This window comes from Eptesicus fuscus, chromosome 10 (genome assembly GCF_027574615.1).
Source record: "Eptesicus fuscus isolate TK198812 chromosome 10, DD_ASM_mEF_20220401, whole genome shotgun sequence".
Lineage (NCBI taxonomy): Eukaryota > Metazoa > Chordata > Mammalia > Chiroptera > Vespertilionidae > Eptesicus > Eptesicus fuscus.
This window is the reverse complement of record NC_072482.1, coordinates 15,675,344-15,695,760: the sequence shown is the minus strand read 5'-3', so window position 1 is coordinate 15,695,760 and position 20,417 is coordinate 15,675,344. Positions and strand designations below refer to the sequence as shown.

The 20,417-nt window shown below is 45.3% G+C and overlaps 1 protein-coding gene across 2 annotated transcripts in view; it reads left to right on the top strand.

The window, feature by feature from the left end:
• Nucleotides 1–10,493, top strand: part of RCAN2 (regulator of calcineurin 2) — a 244,718-nt gene extending 234,225 nt beyond the window's left edge. For both annotated transcript variants that reach the window (XM_054721676.1, XM_008153219.3), the window contains one exon: nt 8,018–10,493. In XM_054721676.1, coding sequence (XP_054577651.1) covers nt 8,018–8,178 — 161 coding nt within the window. In that variant the 3' untranslated portion in view covers nt 8,179–10,493. The remainder of the gene's footprint in view (nt 1–8,017) is intronic.
• The last annotated feature ends 9,924 nt before the right edge of the window (nt 10,494–20,417 follow it).

Genomic DNA, 20,417 nt, shown 5'->3' with positions numbered 1-20,417 from the left:
GTGGTTGTCAAATGTGACAGAGACGTAGAGGCAAAAACTGCATAGTAAGGAGCCTGAGGGACCAGTGTGGAGCAGACAGAGGAGGAAAAAAGAAGGAGGCAGTAGAGAGAAGTGTCACCGCTCCCTTCCACCCCTCCCTACCCCCCCCCCTCCTCTCTCTCTCTCTCTCTCTTTCCTTCCCTTTGGAAAAATAGGGGGAGACAAGACTGCAAGTAGGTAACTTAAAAATACTGTTAAATAGCATATCTGGATGGGAGGAGGGTGCAGCTTTGGAAAACTTGTGGGGGGGAATGTTTTTCCCTATAACTCAGTCCTTCTCTTGAGGAACACTAGGCCCCAAACAAACCAGCATTATCCCTGCCAGGATTGAGAGAAGATTCAATATCATGGCAAGCAAATAGGGGCCGATGCCAGGGTAGAGGGAAGAAAGGGCAAGTGCTCCTCCCGCCTCCCCTTCCCTGCTCCTGGCTTCTCACTCTCCTTCGCACCTCCCCCAGTTCTCTGAAAGCTGGATCAGTACCAGGCACGTCTTCTCTGCAGGTGACAGGGAGCAGTCACCTGGGCTTGGCAGCCTGGTGGGCCTTCCTCTCCCTGCCAAACGTGAAGTCCTAGCCCAGCACTGAAAGGGAAGGAAATCTAAATATAAACACCTTTCAAGCACATATAACTCTCCCCTCAGTGTCTGTGTTCCATCTCACCAATGGGAAGTGTATTCAGTGAAACTAACACACGTAGAAATGCCATTGAACTTATTCTGTCCATCAAGACCCATGCTCCCACTTTCTCTTGAGAAAAATCACATTGACAATAAAAACATGTGGGCAGGGCATTGCAGTGCCTTTTAAACATGACCAAGCCTGCAATGGTTTAATATTGGAATTTCCGCCGAAACCGGTTTGGCTCAGTGGATAGAGTGCCAGCCTGTGGACTGAAAGGTCCCAGGTTCGATTCCGGTCAAGGGCATGTACCTTGGTTGTGGGCACATCCCCAGTAGGGGGTGTGCAGGAGGCAGCTGATCGATGTTTCTCTCTCATCGATGTTTCTGACTCTCTATCCTTCTCCCTTCCTCTCTGTTAAAAAATCAATAAAATATAAAAATATATATATATTGGAATTTCTATTTTTCTTCTCAATCAAATATAGAGGGCTCTTAATCCCAACCAAGGCTGAGGGCTCGGCGCAGAGCCCAGCCCAGTCCTATCTCAGGGTCCCGTTGGAAATGTCCTTAGCACTTGGCTTGAGAAGCCTTCACCCATTCTTAACATTCCACATAGGTTATAACTCGCACCTGCTTTCCCCCTGTTTGGATCAGAGCTCACCGAGGGTTAAATAATAAGTCAGATGAGCTCCATAGTGCCAGCTTCATTCCTGACGAAAGGCTAAAGCTGAGACTGGTTTAGTTGAGCGACAGCCAGGACTTCCTGACACTGAAATCCAGAGCCATACCATTTTACTCACCCTGTCACAGAGACAGAGCATGTCACACTCCCACCCCACCCCCCCGCCCACACACACACACACACACACACACACACACACACACACAGCGCTGTCTTTTCTGCTGAGTTTAGCACCGAGCTGAGGGCAGAGCAGAGCACAGGCCCTTTGCAGGCGGGGATGGCTCAGAGAAAAAGGTGGGAGAGGGTGAGCTGAGCATTTTGAGCTCTTTTCCCCCAACATTGACCATCAGGTGTTGCTTCTCTTCCACCGGAGAAGAGCAAGAGAGGGGCCAGGGAGAGAGGTCCCGAGTGGTGAGCTCAGGGAGCTCCCGCCACAAGCAAGGACCCACTGGAACTGGGGAGCTAGCCACTCTAGCTCAGCACCTGAGCAGGAAAAAGAGGGAAAACACTAAAAGGCAATTATAGTAGCTTAGCTTGCTTCTGGACAAAGAGGACTTGTATAACCCATGACTTATCAGTTGCTACATAACAAATTACCTCAACATGAGTAGGATTTAAAACAACAACAATGATTTATTTTGCTCACCGTTATATTTGGGCAGAGTTCAGGGGACAGCTCCTCCCTGCTCTGTGCATTGCTGTGGGGGCAGTGCAGCCGGGGACTGGCCAGTCAGCTTTCAGGATGGTTCGCTCACATGGCTGCTGGCTGAGAACTCAGGAAGGTGGTGGGTCAGGGACCCTGGTACCTCTCCATGGGCTGCTTGGGCTTCCTTACAGCATGGAGGTGAGGTTCCAGGAGTGAGCATCCTGACAGAGCAGGCAGAAGTGCCTGGCATTTTTGTGACTAACTCAGAAGTCACACTGGTTACTACTGCTATACTGTATCCGTCAAGGCAGCCATAAAGGCCTGCCCAGATCTGAGGGGAGGGGACACAGTGCGAAGAGTCCTTCATGAAGGAGTGGCAAGGTTGTCGAAGAAAAATGCTGGGCAGGAAATATGACCATCTTCGCAAAATACAATCTGCTACTACACGTAACTTTCCTGTTGAGAATTCACCTTTACTAGTAATATGAAAGATAATAAAGTTAAAGCAAGAAGGAAACACAGAGCATCTTTTATCAGAGTCCAAAGTCACCATAAGAGATGTAGATTAGCTCAGTCTGTAATTTATAGTCCTTTTCTTTTTATAATGTATTAAGTGCTGTCTTTTGAGAAGATTCGTTGTCAAGGAGACCATGCCTAGAAACAATAGCAATTAGCCAAACAAAAAGAGGCAAGGTGCAAAAGGAATACATGCTCCTTCTTTGGCAAGAGAACCAATATTCACTAAAAATATGAGTTGCAGGGAAAGCATATTAAAAGTAAAAGATAAAACGGGCTCCCTTTCAGTAGAGTCTCTTGTAGAACATGAAAACAGTGGGGATAACGGGAGTGGTTATGAGCAAGTTCTTTGAAGCCAGACAGAGTTTGAGTTTGATTGAATCCTGGCTCTGCCATTTATTACCTATGTGATCTCATTTTCCTCCTGTGTGAAGAAGACATCACAAAACCCACATTACAGAACTGCTGCCCTAATTAAATATCTAATTTATGTGAAGTACTTAGAGCTGGGTCTGGCAAGTGCTCAGTAAGTAGTTGTGATGTTTAAGGCAGACAGCAGGTTTCTATGACCTAGCCCTGAGAGCATCCTGAAAATAAGGGAAATACCTGCTCTTCGGCAGTTTTCAGCTCAGGTGAAAAGCTAGAGCTTACACAAGTTTAACTACAGGAGGAAAATCACATGTGCATGTGTGCCGGACACTACACAAGTAGGTCTTCAACGGCCCAGCTTGTTGCCTTCATAAATCAATAGCATATTTATTGAGCACTTACGGGCACCCTACACTGCAGCCATCACAAAAGAAGGTTAAATCCTGGCTTCAGTGGTTTGAAATATAAAACATTCCCAGATAAAATAATGAATAACACAAAAGGTGACCTAGTCAAGCATTATGAATATGTGGTTCACGCTATTTCAGAAAAAGAAAATCAGAGATCTCATTAAAAAGGCAACTTCCCTTAGTGTTGTTTCCAACAGTGGCTTCTCTGAGCAAAAGCTCTTTGCCATTAATCAGCTGCTTCATTCTTTAACTATTGTCAAGTGTAACTCGATTCTTTCATCAGATTGAAAACCAGCAATTATTTTGGAGGACAGGACTGACCACAGTATTGCCTTTAGTAATCATATCATGCATCTTGGGAGGGCTGTGTAAAGGATTTGGCACATAATTCTTTATTCTGTAGTAGCCCACAGATATGGTGTCATCCCCACTTAACTGGTGAGGAAAACTGAGGCTTAGAAATGTTGTAGAACACTCAAACTCACCACTATAAGTGATAAAGTGAGGTTTCTGAATGTTTTTAGGAAGTGTATTCTGGCAGGGAGATGACTTCCTGGGGTGAGGAACCCATCTCAGAGACCTCTGGGTGGGAGGAGGTGAACCACAAATAGGTCATCGCAAGCAGGATATGCGGAGGAAGCAGATGGGAAATGTTTCAAAGCGATATTCAGTGATGCTTGGTGACAACTACAGTGGATCAGAGAAAGAGTGAATTCGAGGATGACTGACTTCAAGGATTGGCATCTAGAAGGCTCTAAGAGAAATGGGATTGCTGGGAAGTAAACTAGATTGACAGGGAAATACATCATTCTGCTTTAAGCATGTGAGTTCGGAAAAGAATAGAAGACTTAGATGGAGATGGCAATACGTCGAGATGCAGGTGTGAGATCAGGCTGAGGTTGGAGCTTCTTACAGGGACAGGAATGGGGAGCTCATGCTGTTTCAGAGAAAGAATCTTCTGAGAAGAGCAGCAGATTTGCCAAGAAATAAAGCAAACCTTCGCCTTATGCCTGCTGCACGTTGCCATGCTTTGCCAGCCTCCTGTGCAGGTGTTACAGAAAACCGGAATAAATCAAGCAATGCTCGGAGAGTTTGGGATCACACTTTATTCACCGGTGGGCTCAGAGAAAATGAATCCAAATTCTAAGCAAAGCTACAAGCAGAACTTTCCTTTTTATTAAAGAAACAGCCCTATGTGTGCTTAGTGATTATCTCACTGGTGGCCTTGAAAACAACACAGTTCTATCCAATTAAAAAATGCACCTGGCATGGCATTAGAGTATGGGTGTATCTAGTCTCTGGCCTACAAGGTCAGACAGCTAAGTTTATCTTCCTTATTATTCAAGCAGGATAGAAAGCAAAGTTTTTTTTGTGTTGTTTTGTTTTTTGGTTTTTTTTTTTTTAGAATAAGAGGCTGTCTAAAAAAAATAGCAGAGAATTTCAAACAGTAGTTTTACAAAATAGGGGTTAGCCTTCTCACAGGGTGCCATTTTCCCTGGAAGAAGTCATATGAGGACTTGTCCTGGGAGGCACTAATGCTTTAGGAAGGTTTCTTTCCCCCCTCTCCCCATCACAAACGTTTCTTTATTAGGAATCTGAGTAGTCAGATCTCTGCTTTTCTACACATAAATACAGTATTATCTGTATTATCAGCCCACCCTTAACACATCTGCATTATGTTGATATTTACAAACCATGCAAAATCATACTGATTATGTCAGAAAGAATTCAAGAAGAGGCCAACTCATGGTCCATTCACCCAAGAGAGCACGGTGGAGGACTTCCTGGGGCACTTGGACCAACAGTCACCAACACATTTCTCTGTGATTGTGCCAGAACACGTCACAACGTCCCAGCCACCTCATCAGCACAGGAACTCCACCTCCTCCCTCCTGAGGACAGGAAGCAGACCGTGGTCACCTCCACTTCCTCCAGACGGGCAGAAATAGGGATGCTGTCCGCAACCTGTCTCCATCCACTCAGGAAAAGAGGAGACAGAACCTTGGCATTGGTTTTGAGAAGTAGCCAAGCCTACATCAGTGTCAAAGGCCTGGATGAGGATCTAACTTTGGACCACGTGCTGGAGGATTGTGCATTTGTGTGCCTGGGAATCTGTTTCATGGGGGTTGTTGGAAATCCCTGGCCAATGCATTTTTTTATTTTTTTATTTTTGCGGGGACGGGGGGGGGGGGGGGGGCGGCGGAGGGGTTGATCCCGGTCACCTTTCTGCTCACAGGGGAAAGGACAGTCTGTGATGGGAGGACTCTGCTTGTCCTTTACCAGACTGACTGCCATGTGTGGCCCTGCCCACTGTCCTGGGGCAGGACCTGCCCGCCCTGTGAAGACAAGGTCCCATGTCCCCGTGCAGGGTGACAGCATTGAGATCATTCCTCATGGTGCAGGAATAAGCTGAAGCCCAAAGGGAAAGAGAGGCCAAAAGAAAAAAAGAGAGAGAAATTCAACCCAGCAAAACCAAAGCTATTTCTTTTTATTTCATGGGCTCTCAACAGCTGTTTAGCTTTGCTGGATTTTGACAGTAAGAAAGTTCCCAAATTTAGAACAGTGAAATGTCAGAGTCAGTGGGATCACAGCAGTAAACTCTCTCTACTGCCAAGCGATCTGACTTTGGTAACTCAACGTGAAAGTCGCCCTGCACAGGGTGTCCCCCAACAGGATGCCCTGTACAGGGTCCTTGCCTCTCCATCCCAAGTGGGCCCCCAGTACCCCTAGACTGAGGAAGGCACCCACTTTTGAAAAGTAAACACATTGCAACTAGAGGGGTCTTTAGGGCTTGTTCTTTGTTCAGAGCAGGGCAAACAAGTGGCCTGATCAAAAAGCTAGCTTTATAATGTATATTTTACTACTATTTTTTTAAAAAGCCAGCTTCTTACCAGCAGATGAGGAAATGGGCAGGGTGTTGGTCATCCCCTGGCCAGGGTCCCTGTGTCACCTCCTCACCCCCACAGTCTCCACGCTCACTCTGCTATGGCAGCCTCTCCCGTCAGTCCCACCTCCCTCTTCCCTGTGTCACAACCAGCAGAGCCACGAAGGGGACTTCGGCGACTTCAGCGGCCACCTGTGTTTCTTCCCAAGGCACTTCTCCAAACGTGCGAACCTTGAAGAAACCCTCCCCACAAAACAAGAACCACCTCATTTGGTTGCTCAGGTGTCCTTTCTTCCTCTGTCTCCTGCTTGAGGGAGTCCCCATTCAGAGCTGTGGGGTGTTCCAGCAGGAAGGAGAAAGTGTTGGGCACCCTGGACACAGGGAACTCAGTCACCCTTTGCTGAGGAACTTAGCATGAGAATGTCAAAGCTTCGTTAGCCTGATGGCTGGGAGTGGCTGCAGGGCTGGTCTGGATCCCTTGCTTCTGTTCCTTTATGCATCCTCAGCGTCCCTCCTGGCACTGCCCTCCACCTGTGCTATTGTCACTCCCCAGTGACAAAAAAACCATGATGCATGAGGGAGGGAGGGAGAGAGGGAACGGGCTACATGCAGGCCAGTGTCCTCCCAGGACCACAGCCGCCTGCCTGTCACAGGAAGCCCTGTAGCAGTGGAGCACCTGGGGGTGCGGGCACCAATGCAGACGTCACTAAGTGAGAACGTGCAGGTTGCATCCTCACACTGGAAAACGCTTTTGAACAAGTACCTGCAGTTGGCCGCCAGGGGCTTGCGAACCACCATGCAAAGATGCCCCCAACCAGGTCTGCCCACCCTGGCCCACAGCCTTTCCTGCACCTTTCAGATAAAGGCCGTTCAGGTAGGTTCTTCTCCTTAGCAATATCTGAAATGGTCCTTCGACTTTGGGATTTTGATAAAAATGACAAAATTCTTTAAGGAGAACAAACACATTTACATGAGCTCTGAGTAGCATCTGTATGTACACCACAACCTTTTAGAGTTACTTGCTCCTTACAATTGGGTATCATAGTCCTTGGTATACATTTCCACCCAGCACTTACCATGGAATATTGTTCGCAAATGCCACCACTGGGCTGTGCTCTTGAGAAAGGCACAGTGTGTGTGAGTGTGTGTGTGTGTGTGTGTGTGTGTGTGTGTGTGTACACTTTGTAGCCTTTATAACTAGCAACGGGCCAGACCATGGGAAATGCTCAACCAGGACCTCCTGAACTGAAAAAAGACAGACAGGAAGCCAGTTGGCTAACAGCAATTTGATTGTAAGATGGGCAAGTTAAGAATGGCAGACTTTTATGACTAAAAGGGACCTTTATAGTCACCTAACTCAGTTACCCAGTCACTGCTGCAAATCCCAAACAAGCAACGATCCTGCCTTATTCCATCCTGGGGCAGCTCTTGCTATAGGATGCGTCCAGCTGTAACACGTAGAGACTACTACATCCAGAAGGTGAGAGGGTGAAGTGATTGGCTCATGGTTACACAGCAATTAGCAGCAATGCTGGGAAATGGAAGAGAAACTGGTAACTCACTGCCAGACCCATTCAGTCCTCGCCACAATCCTCTGGGAGATCCTGCCATGTTGACCCTTGCAGCTGAGGACCTGCGGCTGCGAGAGGCTGAGTGGCCCGCTCATTGTTGTAGTTGATAGGTGGTCAGTCTGGGATACCGTGACTGATAGATCTCATTCCATTTTCCAAAGCCCCCAGCGATCCCTGGGTAAGATCCCAGGTTTCCTGAGACTGTAAATTCTTCTTCTCACTGCCTAAGCCAACCTCACCAAAGAACCTGTTTCTCACCCCCCGCTCTTCTCGCTTTTCAGGAGAGAAGTATGAGCTCCATGCAGGGACTGAGTCCACCCCAAGTGTCGTCGTGCACGTGTGTGACAGTGACATAGAGGAAGAAGAGGATCCAAAGATTTCCCCAAAGCCAAAAATCATCCAAACCCGGCGTCCCGGCCTGCCACCCTCCGTGTCCAACTGAGCTCACCGCTCCGCCTCGCCGATATGTCTCCTCTTTATCATGCTTTCTTTTCCCGGTTGTTTGTCGAAAAAAAAAAAATGCCTTTAAATACTGGGTGTTTGGTTGTTTGAGATTCCTTCCTTGTAATCAAGCCTCTCAGACAAAAGGGCTAGGAAAGGTGATATGTTTCCTGATCATATCATACCATCAAGTATAATCCATTATTTAGAAGGTTCTAGAAAATAAAGTAGTATTTTCTTATTAAACAATCAGCACAGCCTATATCTTCATTCTCTCATGGTGATACAAGCCAGAGATATCAGTACAAATAGCACCTGTGTTGTTTGTGAGCTGTTTCAGTCCCAGTCCTGATGTGTGTGTTGTTTATTCCCGGCCACTGAAGTAGGACCATAAGTAAACTTGAGTTTGACTGCATGAGATATCCCTATCTGGTCTCACTCAGTCCTCTGCATCCCGACATTCCCAGGACATGCATGATCACCAGCATTTACTTTCATGATTTGAGGATCTACTATTAACTCACCGGTTGTTAGCAGCCAGCCATGTCCTATCTAGAGTAGTAAAATTATCAGCGTCATCCAGCTCAACAAGTCTGGGTATAGTCACTGTTTTGAGTCAATACTTCATGGCTCTGTTAAAATTCTTGGAAGCAAAACTGAGTTTGGCCCCAACGATATTCCTCAGTAGATTTTGAACTTCCATATAGAACTTTCCCAGCCTCTGTGGGGAGGCTTGTCCAGGGTGATAGAGACCGATTTCAGACAAACCTATTTATTACAAAAGTTTCATGGTGTCTGAACGATTGTTTTTCCTCTTTGTATATTTGTACAAATGTTTCAGCTGTGCTTTTAAAATCTGGATGTTTTTTATTTAGTGATTGTTCAGCCATTTGCTGCTTTAAAACATAATATGTGCATTGCTTATGAATGCATTCATAGACTAATACAGATAATCAGATAATATTACACTCTATTATGGATAATGCTGAATTTTGAAAGGGCACAAAACTTCTCATGCCCATGTATAAACGATTAGCCAACATCTTTGCTATCAAGACCACTTGTTTTTAAATAAAGTGAAGATGCTAATGTCAGTTGTAGACAATTTGGAGGAAGCTAAGTCTCCAGAATGTAGCACCTGCTGAGCATATTAAAAGGCAGAGGATGATAAATGTATGCCGATCCTACTCATGCAATGCCCATATTGCTCAAACAATTACTTGTTTTTGTTACATGTGATTTTTCTATTTCTCTAGCCCAAAGTGCATTACAGAAGATACACCTATAGAACCATTTCCTTCTGCTGTATGTGCCAGGCCTCATCTACTCCTGTACATTAATCAATTACTTTTGATGCAAATGCCAATTGTGACGGAGTGGGGGAAATACTTTCAGTACCCAAGCCTCAGAAACACACACAAGAACAATAACTCAGCCAACTGCTAGAAGGATTGTTGTGGTTTTTGACTAAGGTGTATGTTAGTTTTATCAGAAACTTAAAACATAGACTGATCACTCAGAAATTCTAGTCCGTTCTACTGTGAATATAGCAATATAAGTACTGGACACAGGATGGGTGAAATTGAGGACAGCATTGCCTGTAAAGTCCTGAGTTTCCATAAGAAAAAAAATGAAGGCTCCTCTTAAAAATAAAATCTGAGGAGTGTATAATAAGCAAGTGCTTTGACTTTCCTTTGCTGTGGAGATTTTTGGTTTTTTCATTAACAAATGAGAGATTAGACTGAATAGTGAAGAAATGCCACCCTCTAGTGGGAGAAATCGAAATTTTGGCCTCAGCCATTTTGTGCTGAATCTTCTGTTATCTGCTTGTTGTTTGACTTTTTATGCTACTCAGAATTTCCAGAATGCAGGTTCTAAAGAAATCTGGGTGAGAGAACATATTTGGAAATGAATTTTAAGTTAAAAAAACAGATACACCAGACATTTCTAACCAAATTCAGTATAAGTTGAAATGACTGGTCTGTGTAGTCATGAAATAAAAGCTCAGTGGAGTGTATGATCTAAATGGTTAGTCTTGGTGAACTTTATTGCAAAGTGTCCATGTGAATCTGTCTCAGATCAAGTAATTCTTTCCTGAGATTGGTTTTGGGAGGAGGAAGCGGGGAAGCTCCCAGCACTGTGAAAGTCAGAATTGCCTCAGCATTTCCATGACGCACATTATGCAAACCTCTTTCGCACTATTTTAAGTTTGAAAAGTTTAAATATGGAGGGGGAGGGAGAGATTTCCACCAACTGAATCATTTGTGCACGTGTATAGCTCAAAGAGCTTAGACTTCAAATATACCTGGTGAATGACTCTGGGTCCATGTGGTGTAATTTCTTTGTTGTCTGCCTGAGTTGACTATTTCTGAGTGGTGATTGTGGGGGAGTGCAACTCAGCCTATAGTCTAAGTAGTTACCAAGAGATGAGATGAACGCATCTACGTTTTCCTCATAGGAGCAGAGGGTGAAGCTGAGCCACCTCATGAAGGAGGAGGAATTTGAGCAAGGCCTAGAGGGGTGGGATGGGTTGGGCTCTGCTGAGGGCAAGTGGGAGAGCCCCGTTTTATTGTCATTATTCTACTTTCTTGGTCCTAAATGTCATTTCAGGTGTACTGGGACCCTCCTTTAACAGTTACCCCACTCTATTCTTTCATGTAAGACACTATAGGAGACCCAAAGTGAGCAAAATTTGTCACATACAACACAAAAAGCACTTTCATTTTTAAAAAAATGATGAGGACATTGTATTTCATTAAAATTAACAGCATCTGTTCATCAAATTACACCATCATGAGAGTGAAAAGGAAAGCCACAGACTGGGAGAAGATATTTGTAATACATATAGTTGTTAACCTTTTGCACTCGGATGTTGAGTGTGACTCGACATGGTTAGCATTAGAATAAAGGAATCAAGAAAAAAGCAAGCGAGTGCAAAGGGTTAAATAACTCATACCCAAAATGTTAGAGGAAAAAAGTTCTACAGATTAATAAGAAAAAGATAGGCAATTCATTTTTATTTTTTATTTTTTTACAAATGGTCAAAATACTTAAATAGTCACTTCACATATACTGGCAATTGATGCATATAGACTGATACCTGAAATACCTCTATGGCCCATAAACATTATAAAGTGTTCAACATCATTTCTCATCAGAGAAAGGCAAATCAAAATCCCCAAGGGGTACACTTCACACCTATCAGAATGGCCTACATTGAGGATGGAGAAATATAAAGTGCTGGTCATGCTATGGAGCAAGGCGGAGCATAGCGGGCACCACCACCTCGGAACACTGGCGTATCTGCTAAAGCTGAGCATGCAGCTGCCTTGGAGCCATTTCACTCCAGGACTTACAGTCAGCAGACATGAGTTTTCACAGCTACCAAAGTACTTGTACAGTAATATCCACCATAGCCTTGCTTATGATAGCCATCAGCTGGATGCAGCCCAAATGTCCTTGAACTGCAGAATGGATAACTAAGCAGTGATGCATTCACACTAAGGAATATAACAAAGCAAAAAAAAAACCCACAAATTATTGGGACATAGAACAACATGGATGGATCTCCAAATCATCCTTTTGAGCCATAAAAGAAAAGAGAGACAGACATGAAAGACTATATGATGTATATGTGACTCCATTTATGATGTTAAGAAACAGTCAATGCTGGCCTGTATTGATAGAAATAATAGCGGATACCCTTTGGAGGTATTTACTGAGAGGAGACACATGGAGGTTTCTGGGTGCTATAAACATTCTGCATCTCTATCGTGATCTCCGTGGTGGTATATATGTGTAAAATTCATTTAAAATGTGGGCACTATTGTCTGTAAATTATACCTCAACTGAAACAAAACCACTATGAGAATAGGAGGGAGGAGCCATTCGCTGTGAAAATAATTTGGAATGTCCCCTCATCCTAAAAATACACCCATCTTATGTCTGTGAGATACTTCCATCCATACAAAGCCTTCCTTTAAAATCTATGAATAAGTACTTTATGACATAGAAAGCATAGGACTTCAGCACTGGATGAGGTACTGTTCATTCCAGTGACAAATATTTACCAAGGACCTACTGTGTGCCTGACACTGGGTTTCCAGTGGTGAACAGGTGGATATTATAGTCCCTGATATTTCACATAGCAGAATTGAGTGTGGGAAAGACACTGTAAACAAAGAAATAAGCAAATAAATAACTACAAATTCTGGTAGGTGAGCACAGTGAAGAAAAGCAAGAACACTCTGTGAGAACAGGGAAGAAACTGAAGGGTCACGGTCAGGGAAAGCCTCTCTGAAGAGGTGACGTTGAAGCTGAACTGAAGAAGGAACCAGCCAATGAAGAGCATTCCAGGCAGCAGGGTGACGGCCATGGATTTGGAAAGGCCTCCTCACGTTGGAGGAACCAAACGGGTGGCATCAATATGGCAACAATGCAGAGAATGAGGGCTTGGCTCTGAATGAGGTTGGGAAAGGGTCTGGGCTCTGTAGAGCTTGTAGGCCAAGCGAGGGGGCTTGCCATTCATTGTAAGCACCATGAGAAGAGTTTCAGCCAGGGAATGATATGGCTCAATTCATTGAGACATCCTAGTCTCATAGAAATATCCTAACACAGCCACAGTTCTGAATGTCCAAAGAGTCTAGTGTGGGGGCTTGACCCCCTATTGCCCACTTTAGGCTTGAAAAGATAACTTTGACTAGCTGTGTTCATCGCTGCAGTCTTACCTACCAAACAAATTCTCAGCCACCAAGGTCAATGTGCAGTGCCGTTCATGGTTCTAGGAAAGTTTGCTTCTTTTTTCTATTCCTCCCCAGGTCATTTAGAAGGCCTTGGTGCAAGCAAGGAGGAACAGAGCAGGTGATTAAGAATGATAAGTCAGTGATTCAGGAAAACATTCATTTAGCTGCTGGTACAGTGCGTCCCTGCCAGAGCCACCATGCAGAGCAGTATTGAACACTTGGCAGACTTTCCCCTTAAATTTATGCAACCTGAGGAAGGGAAAATTTCAAGCAAAAAGTTTTCTGTCAAAACTCCCCTGCAGGCCTGGTCACCCCCAACTGCCTTCCCCTGCTGGCCCAGTCACCCCTAACTTCCCTCCCTTGCCAGCCTCGTCGCCCCTAACTGCCCTCTCCTGCAGGCCTGGGTCCCCCCAACTGTCCTCCCCTGCAGGCCTGATCGCCCCCAAACTGCCTTCCTCTGCCGGCACGCGGTCACCCCTAATTGCTCTCCCTTGCAGGCCTGATCGCCCTCAACTGCCCTCCCTTGCAAAAGACCACAGGTTTACTAAACCCATTCATCTGCTCCTTTCACAGATAGTCTGGGGAAATGTGCTTGGAGTTGATTCAGGAGATTTGATGTCTCTAAAAGGAAGACATATGCAAGGTTGTGTGTGTGTGTGTGTGTGTGTGTGTGTGTGTGTGTGTGTGTCCAAGTGTATTTGGTATAAGTTGGAAATAGGAAACCCATAATAGGCTGAAATGGTTGAAATACTCTGTGCTAAAACTTTTCATGCATAATAGCTCCTGATTCTTTTGCCTTATTTCCCATTCTCATCCAATAATTGAATTTGAAAACTTTTAAGGCTGGGCATGACTTGGGCCTCCTTGACTAGTTGCAATCATTAGTGAAATCATTATTGTTCCCCAAACAGACTTTGGATTTGCCTACCGCATCATTTTAGTCTTATAGCAAGATGTATCACTGTTTCCATAATGCAGCCAAACTCAGCACCTCCTAGCCCATGTGATGTGCTGCAGTGGGTGCTGTGCTGTAAGTCCCAGAATCCCCTTCAGGGTGGAGGCTCTCATGCTGCCACATGCTGGGGTATTAGTGACTCATGACCCTCCACTGAGTGGCCAAGCATTGCACTCAGATGGAGAGATCCCCCACCCTGGGTCACACCCCCACCCCAGGGAGAGTGACTGGTTATGTAGGAGCAGGACAGCCCAGTGCATCGACTCCAGGGCCACTTTAGCTCCAGAGCTACTTATGGGACTGTTTGAGGCCTGGGCATCTCAGTTTATCTCTTCCCTCTGCCTCTACATGCTTCCTTCACACCCCCGCAGGTATGACACTAAAGGCTCCCCAACAAGATTCCTGTGTGCACATCTTCTTCTGAGAGTCTGTGTCCCAGAGAGACTAACCTAACAATTACAACCTCAATAGCCTTCTCTCCATCACTTGGGGCTCTCTGGAATTGTACGATACTTTTCCATTCCTCCCCTTCCCTTTGCATTTCTGACATGGACCGGTCATACCAGGGGTTAGTAACTTTTCCAAAAGCCAACACAGCAAAGCTCCGTTCCATGCTTTGGACGGCTGAGCGCATGGTGGGTACAGCAGCATTGCTGGTAAGGAGTATCACAGCACAGGAAGGAGGGTTTCTCCCAACACTGCTGGGCGTGAGGACGGTGAGAGCCTGTTCAGATGTTGTCAGGGGTCCTTATGAAAAACACAGAGGTCACGACCCTGTGTGCCACTGTTGACCCAGCCTTGTGTATGGGAAAAGAACAGAGATGATGTACATGACATCAGGCAAATTACTAAAGTCCCTGAAACTCAGTTTCCTCTCCTATAAATGGGTATAATATCCCACCTTTGTCATGAGGACTTAATAAGATAATACTAATAACAGTAGCAATTATTATTGGTGACTAAGTTCACAAATTTTGGCACCACAGGACCCCAGCTCTGCTGCTTAGTAAACCTGTGGTCTTTTGCAAGTTTATTAGATTAAGTCTTGATTTGCACATCTGCCAAGAGGTAGAATATTGGTACCTATCTCAGAGATAGGAGGGATTAAATGAGAAAACACATCCAGAGCTGGGCCCATAGGAAGTCCATGACCAATGCTTTTTATGCATCAGGTCCCAGGTGGAGCACTAGACATTGACTCTGTCTTAATCTTCATGGTGGTGATTTCATCACTCCCATTTTTCATAAATGGTCATCATTTGTGGAGTGCTTACTCTGTGTCGGGACCTCTTCTAAGTTCTATACATTCTTATTTCATTATCTCACTGATCTTATGAGGAAGGTACTGATGTCCCATTTTACATGTGAGGCAACCAAAGCCCAAAAGAGTTACTCAAAGAGTTGATACTCAGATTGTTCACGCACTTCAGACATCGGCACCAGGTCCCCTGGGAGATGGTTAGCAATGTAGTCTCAGTCCCACCCAGATCTACTGAATCAGATTCTGAATTTTAACAAAATCCTCCCTCCCATTAATCCTCTGTATGGTACAGTTTAAAAAGCACTCAAGTCCTAGCAGAGCTGTGACTACAGAGCAGATGCTTTTAACTGCTCAATGTATAAAGTGGTCATCAAAAATAAAATGTTCAAAGTATACAATTTTCCTTCCTCAAGTAACTATCAGTTTGACCAAGCTGCCTTCTCTGTCCCTATCCACATCCATTCTTTCCATTTTTCTGGCCTTGCTGTTTTGACTAAAATACTCAGGTCATACTGCCATAGGTCAGGCTCAGACAAAGCTCTGCCAATGGCCATTCCAATAATGGCCAGTAAAGTGCTTCTGAATAAGCTACAGTGTGATTCCCAGAAGGGCAGTAACCCCAGGAGTGCACCTGGGTTCTGAGAACCAGCTACTCCCGGAGTTACTGGGAGTAACTGGATGGTTTCAGGCACACAAGCCTATATATACTGGGCTAATACACAAAGAAAGTCACCTCCTCTTGTAAGGATAAGTGAACCATCAAGACAACCACTGTCTTTATTCTTATTCTCAGACTAGAGGCCTGGTGCACAAAATTCATGCACAAGGTGGGGGGGGGGTGTCCCTCAGCCCAGCCTGCACCCTCTCCAATCTGGGACCCCTTGAGGGATGTCCGACTGCCCGTTTAGGCCCAATCAGGCCTAAACGGGCAGTCGGACATCCTCTCACAATCCAGGACTGCTGGCTCCCAACTGCTCGCTTGCCTGCCTGCCTGATTGGCCCTAACCACTTCTGCCTGCCAGCCTGATCACCCCCTAACCACTCCCCTGCCAGCCTGATCGACACCTAACTGCTCCCCTGCCGGTCTGATTGCCCCTAACTGCCCTCCCCTGCCAGCCTGATCACCCCTAACTGCCTTCCCCTGACAGCCTATTTGCCCCTGTCCTCCCCTGCAGGCCTGGTTGCCCCCAACTGCCTTCCCCTGCTGGCCTAGTCACCCCTAACTGCCCTCCTTTGCCAGCCTGGTTGCCCCTAACTGCCCTCTCCTGCCAGCCTGGTCACCCCCAACTGCCATCCCCTGCAGGCCTGGTCACCCCTAACTGTCCTCCCCTACAGGCCTGGTCACCCCCAACTGCCTTCCCCTGCTGGCCCAGTCACCCCTAACTTTCCTCCCTTGCCATCCTGGTTGCCCCTAACTGCCCTCCCCTGCAGGCCTGGGTCCCCCCAACTGTCCTCCCCTGCAGGCCTGGTCGCCCCCAAACTGCCTTCCTCTGCCGGCACGCAGTCACCCCTAATTGCTCTCCCTTGCAGGCCTGATCACCCCCAACTGCCTTCCCTTGCAAGCCTGGTCCCTCCCAACTGCCCTCCCCTGCTGGCCTGATGGTCCACAACTGCCCTCCCCTGCCAGCCATCTTTTGTCCACATGGGGGCAGCCATCTTTGACCACCTGGGGGCAGCCATCTTGTGTGTTGGAGTGATGGTCAATTTGCATATTACCTCTTTATTATATAGGATACCATGCTAGGAATGTGGGAAACCATGTCAATCTATTGTTCCCACTCTGATGAACCTGTTTGTAGAGTGTTGGTTCCGAACCTTGGCAGTTTCCTTGGTGGAATCTGGAATTGGCCCTGTGCCTGGAGGGCAAGGAGAGATGGAAGAAAGAAGCAGACCACTCCAGATTGGTAGGTGGCAGTCTTAATAAGAAGGGAATTTACATCTGAGGCTTGTCTGGGGAGATCTCCACACCCATCCACATAAGAGTTATGTAGAGACCTTACCTGGGTTCAGTCACATATTCAGTCTGGATGAGGTCCACAATGATTTGCTCTCAAGGCTGTGCCCTGGAAACAGATGGTAGCCTAGGAATGGTGGGCAGAAAGCGCATTGGAAGGACAGGGAAGCGGGTGAGGAGCTCTTGGATCAACTGGGGGTCACGCCCTCTTGATGACCTCCTCCAACACAGGGAAATGTAACAGTTCCAAAATCCAGAACCTAATCAAACCTTTTACTGTACAGTCCTTTGGGCAGTAGCAGCAGAAACCCTCTTCCAGAAGGTTCTCCAGCCTTGAAAAAAGGTCAACTGATGAGCTATACATAGTAGCCAATTCCCTTTACCTTCAACAAACAGAGAGTATTTAAATACAGTTCTTCCCACTTCAATTACTTTTCGCCATAACTTAGTAGACGGATGACCTATATTATTATAATTAACTAAATTTTGCATTACAAAATTGAGGAGATTGGCCTTCAAATGAAGAAAATATACAAATAAAAATGTTAATTTTACAGCTGCTTATAAATTAAAGGAGTGTCTTGTCGCCAACATACAATCGCACTGGTTTATGCAGAGGACCTTGCCTCTCCCCAGTTCACCCCGGCTGGCAGGCAAGTCCATCTGTCAGACCCAACAACCATGTCACACACACTGCTGATGCATGGGAGATCATATACTTGAGGTTTTCCAAAATGAGTACTTGATGGTGAACTTCTGAGGTAATGAATGAACTCCTTTGCTTTGAGCTAAACTATCTCTATTTCTGGATGTGACCAAACCCTCTCCCCATCCTAGGTTTCCTCAGACTAGGAAGGTGTGGTCCCTTTGCTAAATTATGATTTTAAAAGCCTGTCAAGTAGTTGCTCAATTTTTCTGAGCTTCAGTGACCTTATCTATATGTTGGTACTAAGATTGTCTTTATGTAAAGTGTTAATGTATATCATACCTGGCATACCACTTGGCACCCATTTTGTTTTTACCACTCAGGTTGTTTTTTAACCCTTTCCCTCTTCCAGTGAGTGGCATCTGCATTTCCTTGGGGAGCCACCCCCTCCTACTGTAAGTCAGTTGGGATCTTATAGAACAAGGTTCCAGGACCTTCTCAGGTCTGGCCAATGCCCCAGTCACAGTGAGTGATTCAGGGATGGTCACATGATCCAAGGTAAGTGAATCAGAACCAATACCAGGATTTTTTGCTGGTACTAATGGAAAGGAGAATATTTTTCTATTTAAATTATTAAATTGAACAATTTAAACTTGAAAGGCTGAGAGCTTCCATGTGGCTATTTTGTCCATAAGAATGAAAGCAATCCAGAGACAAGGAGTCTGAAAGATGGAGAGAAAAGAAGTGGGGGTTGGGAAGAAATATGAATGTCATAGCATGAGCACCTGAATCAAACTATGCCTGAAACTAAAATCAGCTCAGATTTTTCAGATGCAAGCGAATCTTTTGCTTAACCCAGTATAAGTGTGGTTTCCCCACATTCAATGAGAGAGTGACCAGCTAAGTTGTAAAGACAATGTAACAGGCATAACTGTAAAGTCCCAGGTTTAACTGTTTTTAAAAAATACAGAAGTATAAGGAAGACAAGATCAACTTTAAGAAGGAAAGTATAATAAACCTTTGAGGGCCTTAGCTGAACAGAAGCTCAGTGTGTATCAATGTGGGAAAGGGGTAAAATCTTCTATTTATGAGTCTTTTTGTTTAAAATATTTGATGAAACACATATGTTTACTGCCCAACTGGTACTCCAAAATCTCTTGGAAATGACAGAAAAAGTCATCAAAATATACATAACAGCTCTGAGACCCCAGAAAATGGTGTTGTCCACACAATCTGAGTCACTTCTGGAATGTGGGAAGCACATTGACAGAGAAACTAGATCTGCTAAAGCCACAACAAAACACCTGTACAGGTGCAGCTACCATGGGAGCCTTTCTTGCCACTGGAGCCTAGAGAAGCTCTGAGCTCAGAGTCAGCAAATCCAGAGGCGTGGGCAGGAAATAAAAGCACTGCTTTTGGAAGACCCGAGGCCAATTGAGCCCCTCTCTACCACTAGCTATAGCTGAAGAAATGCCCCTGGCCGAATCCCCAAAACTTGTTTTCTAACAAAACCCAAGTGCTCCGAATGGGGACTTGGGGCCCATGAGAGCCTTCTAACCACTCTTCAACTCCACTGCAGACTTGCATGAGAAAAACCTGTGCACCCCGGGTTTTTTTTTTTTTGTTTTTTTGATTTTTTTAACAGAGAGGAAGAGAGAGGGATAGAGAGCTAGAAACATCTATCAGCTGCCTCCTGCACACCCCCCACTGGGGATATGCCCGCAACCAAGGTACATGCCCTTGACCGGAATCGAACCTGGGACCCTTGAGTCCGCAGGCCGACGCTCTATCCACTGAGCCAAACCGGTTTTGGCGGCACCCAGGGTTTGACATAGGGTGCTTTCAGTAGCTCCCCTGGGAAGCATGAAAGGTAAATGTTACAAGACCTTGCGTGTCTGTGAGTGTCGTTATTGTACCTTCACACTCAAATGATAGTTTGGTTTGCTGGAATTCCTTCAGAATTTTGAAGGCATCTCTCATTGTGTTTAAAGGCTCCAAAAAAGAATCAGAAATGAGAATGACATGGGATTCTAGAGGCCCCATGTCATTCTCATTTCTGATTCTTTTTTGGAGCCTTTATTTCCTCCCTGGAAGCTTTTAGACTGCTTTGTCCCACCTGCTGTGAAATGTCATGTGCTAGTACCTCGTGGGTCCTTTTAATCTAGAAACTCATATCCTTCAATTATGGATACTTTTCTCCACTAAGTATTTGAAATGTTCCGCCTCTCTATCTTTCCTACTCTCTTTAGAAATATCTTCTTGGATCTTAGATCATTTGAAATTATCCTCTAATTCTTTTTAATCCTCTCTCTCTCTACAACATCTATCTCTTTGTCTTTCTTCAACCTTTTCTTGCAAACCTTCTATTTAATGTTTCCTTTCTGTTGACATGTATTTAATTGCTGAGAGTATTTTTCATTCCCGGGATGTTTCTTCTCTATTGCCTTCTATTCTTGTTCTTGTTTTATATAATATTTTCTTTTCTTATCTTTTGCTTGTTTGGAAACACTTCTTTTTGGTCATTGCTGGGGACTTGCACTTCTGGCATATGATGGATAGAGATCAGGGATGCTGATAAACATCCTACAATGCACAGCACAGCCCCACAACAAAGAATTATCTGACCCCCAACAGAAATAGGGCTGAGGTTAAGGAGCCCTGTGTTAGACATTTCCCCCAGTG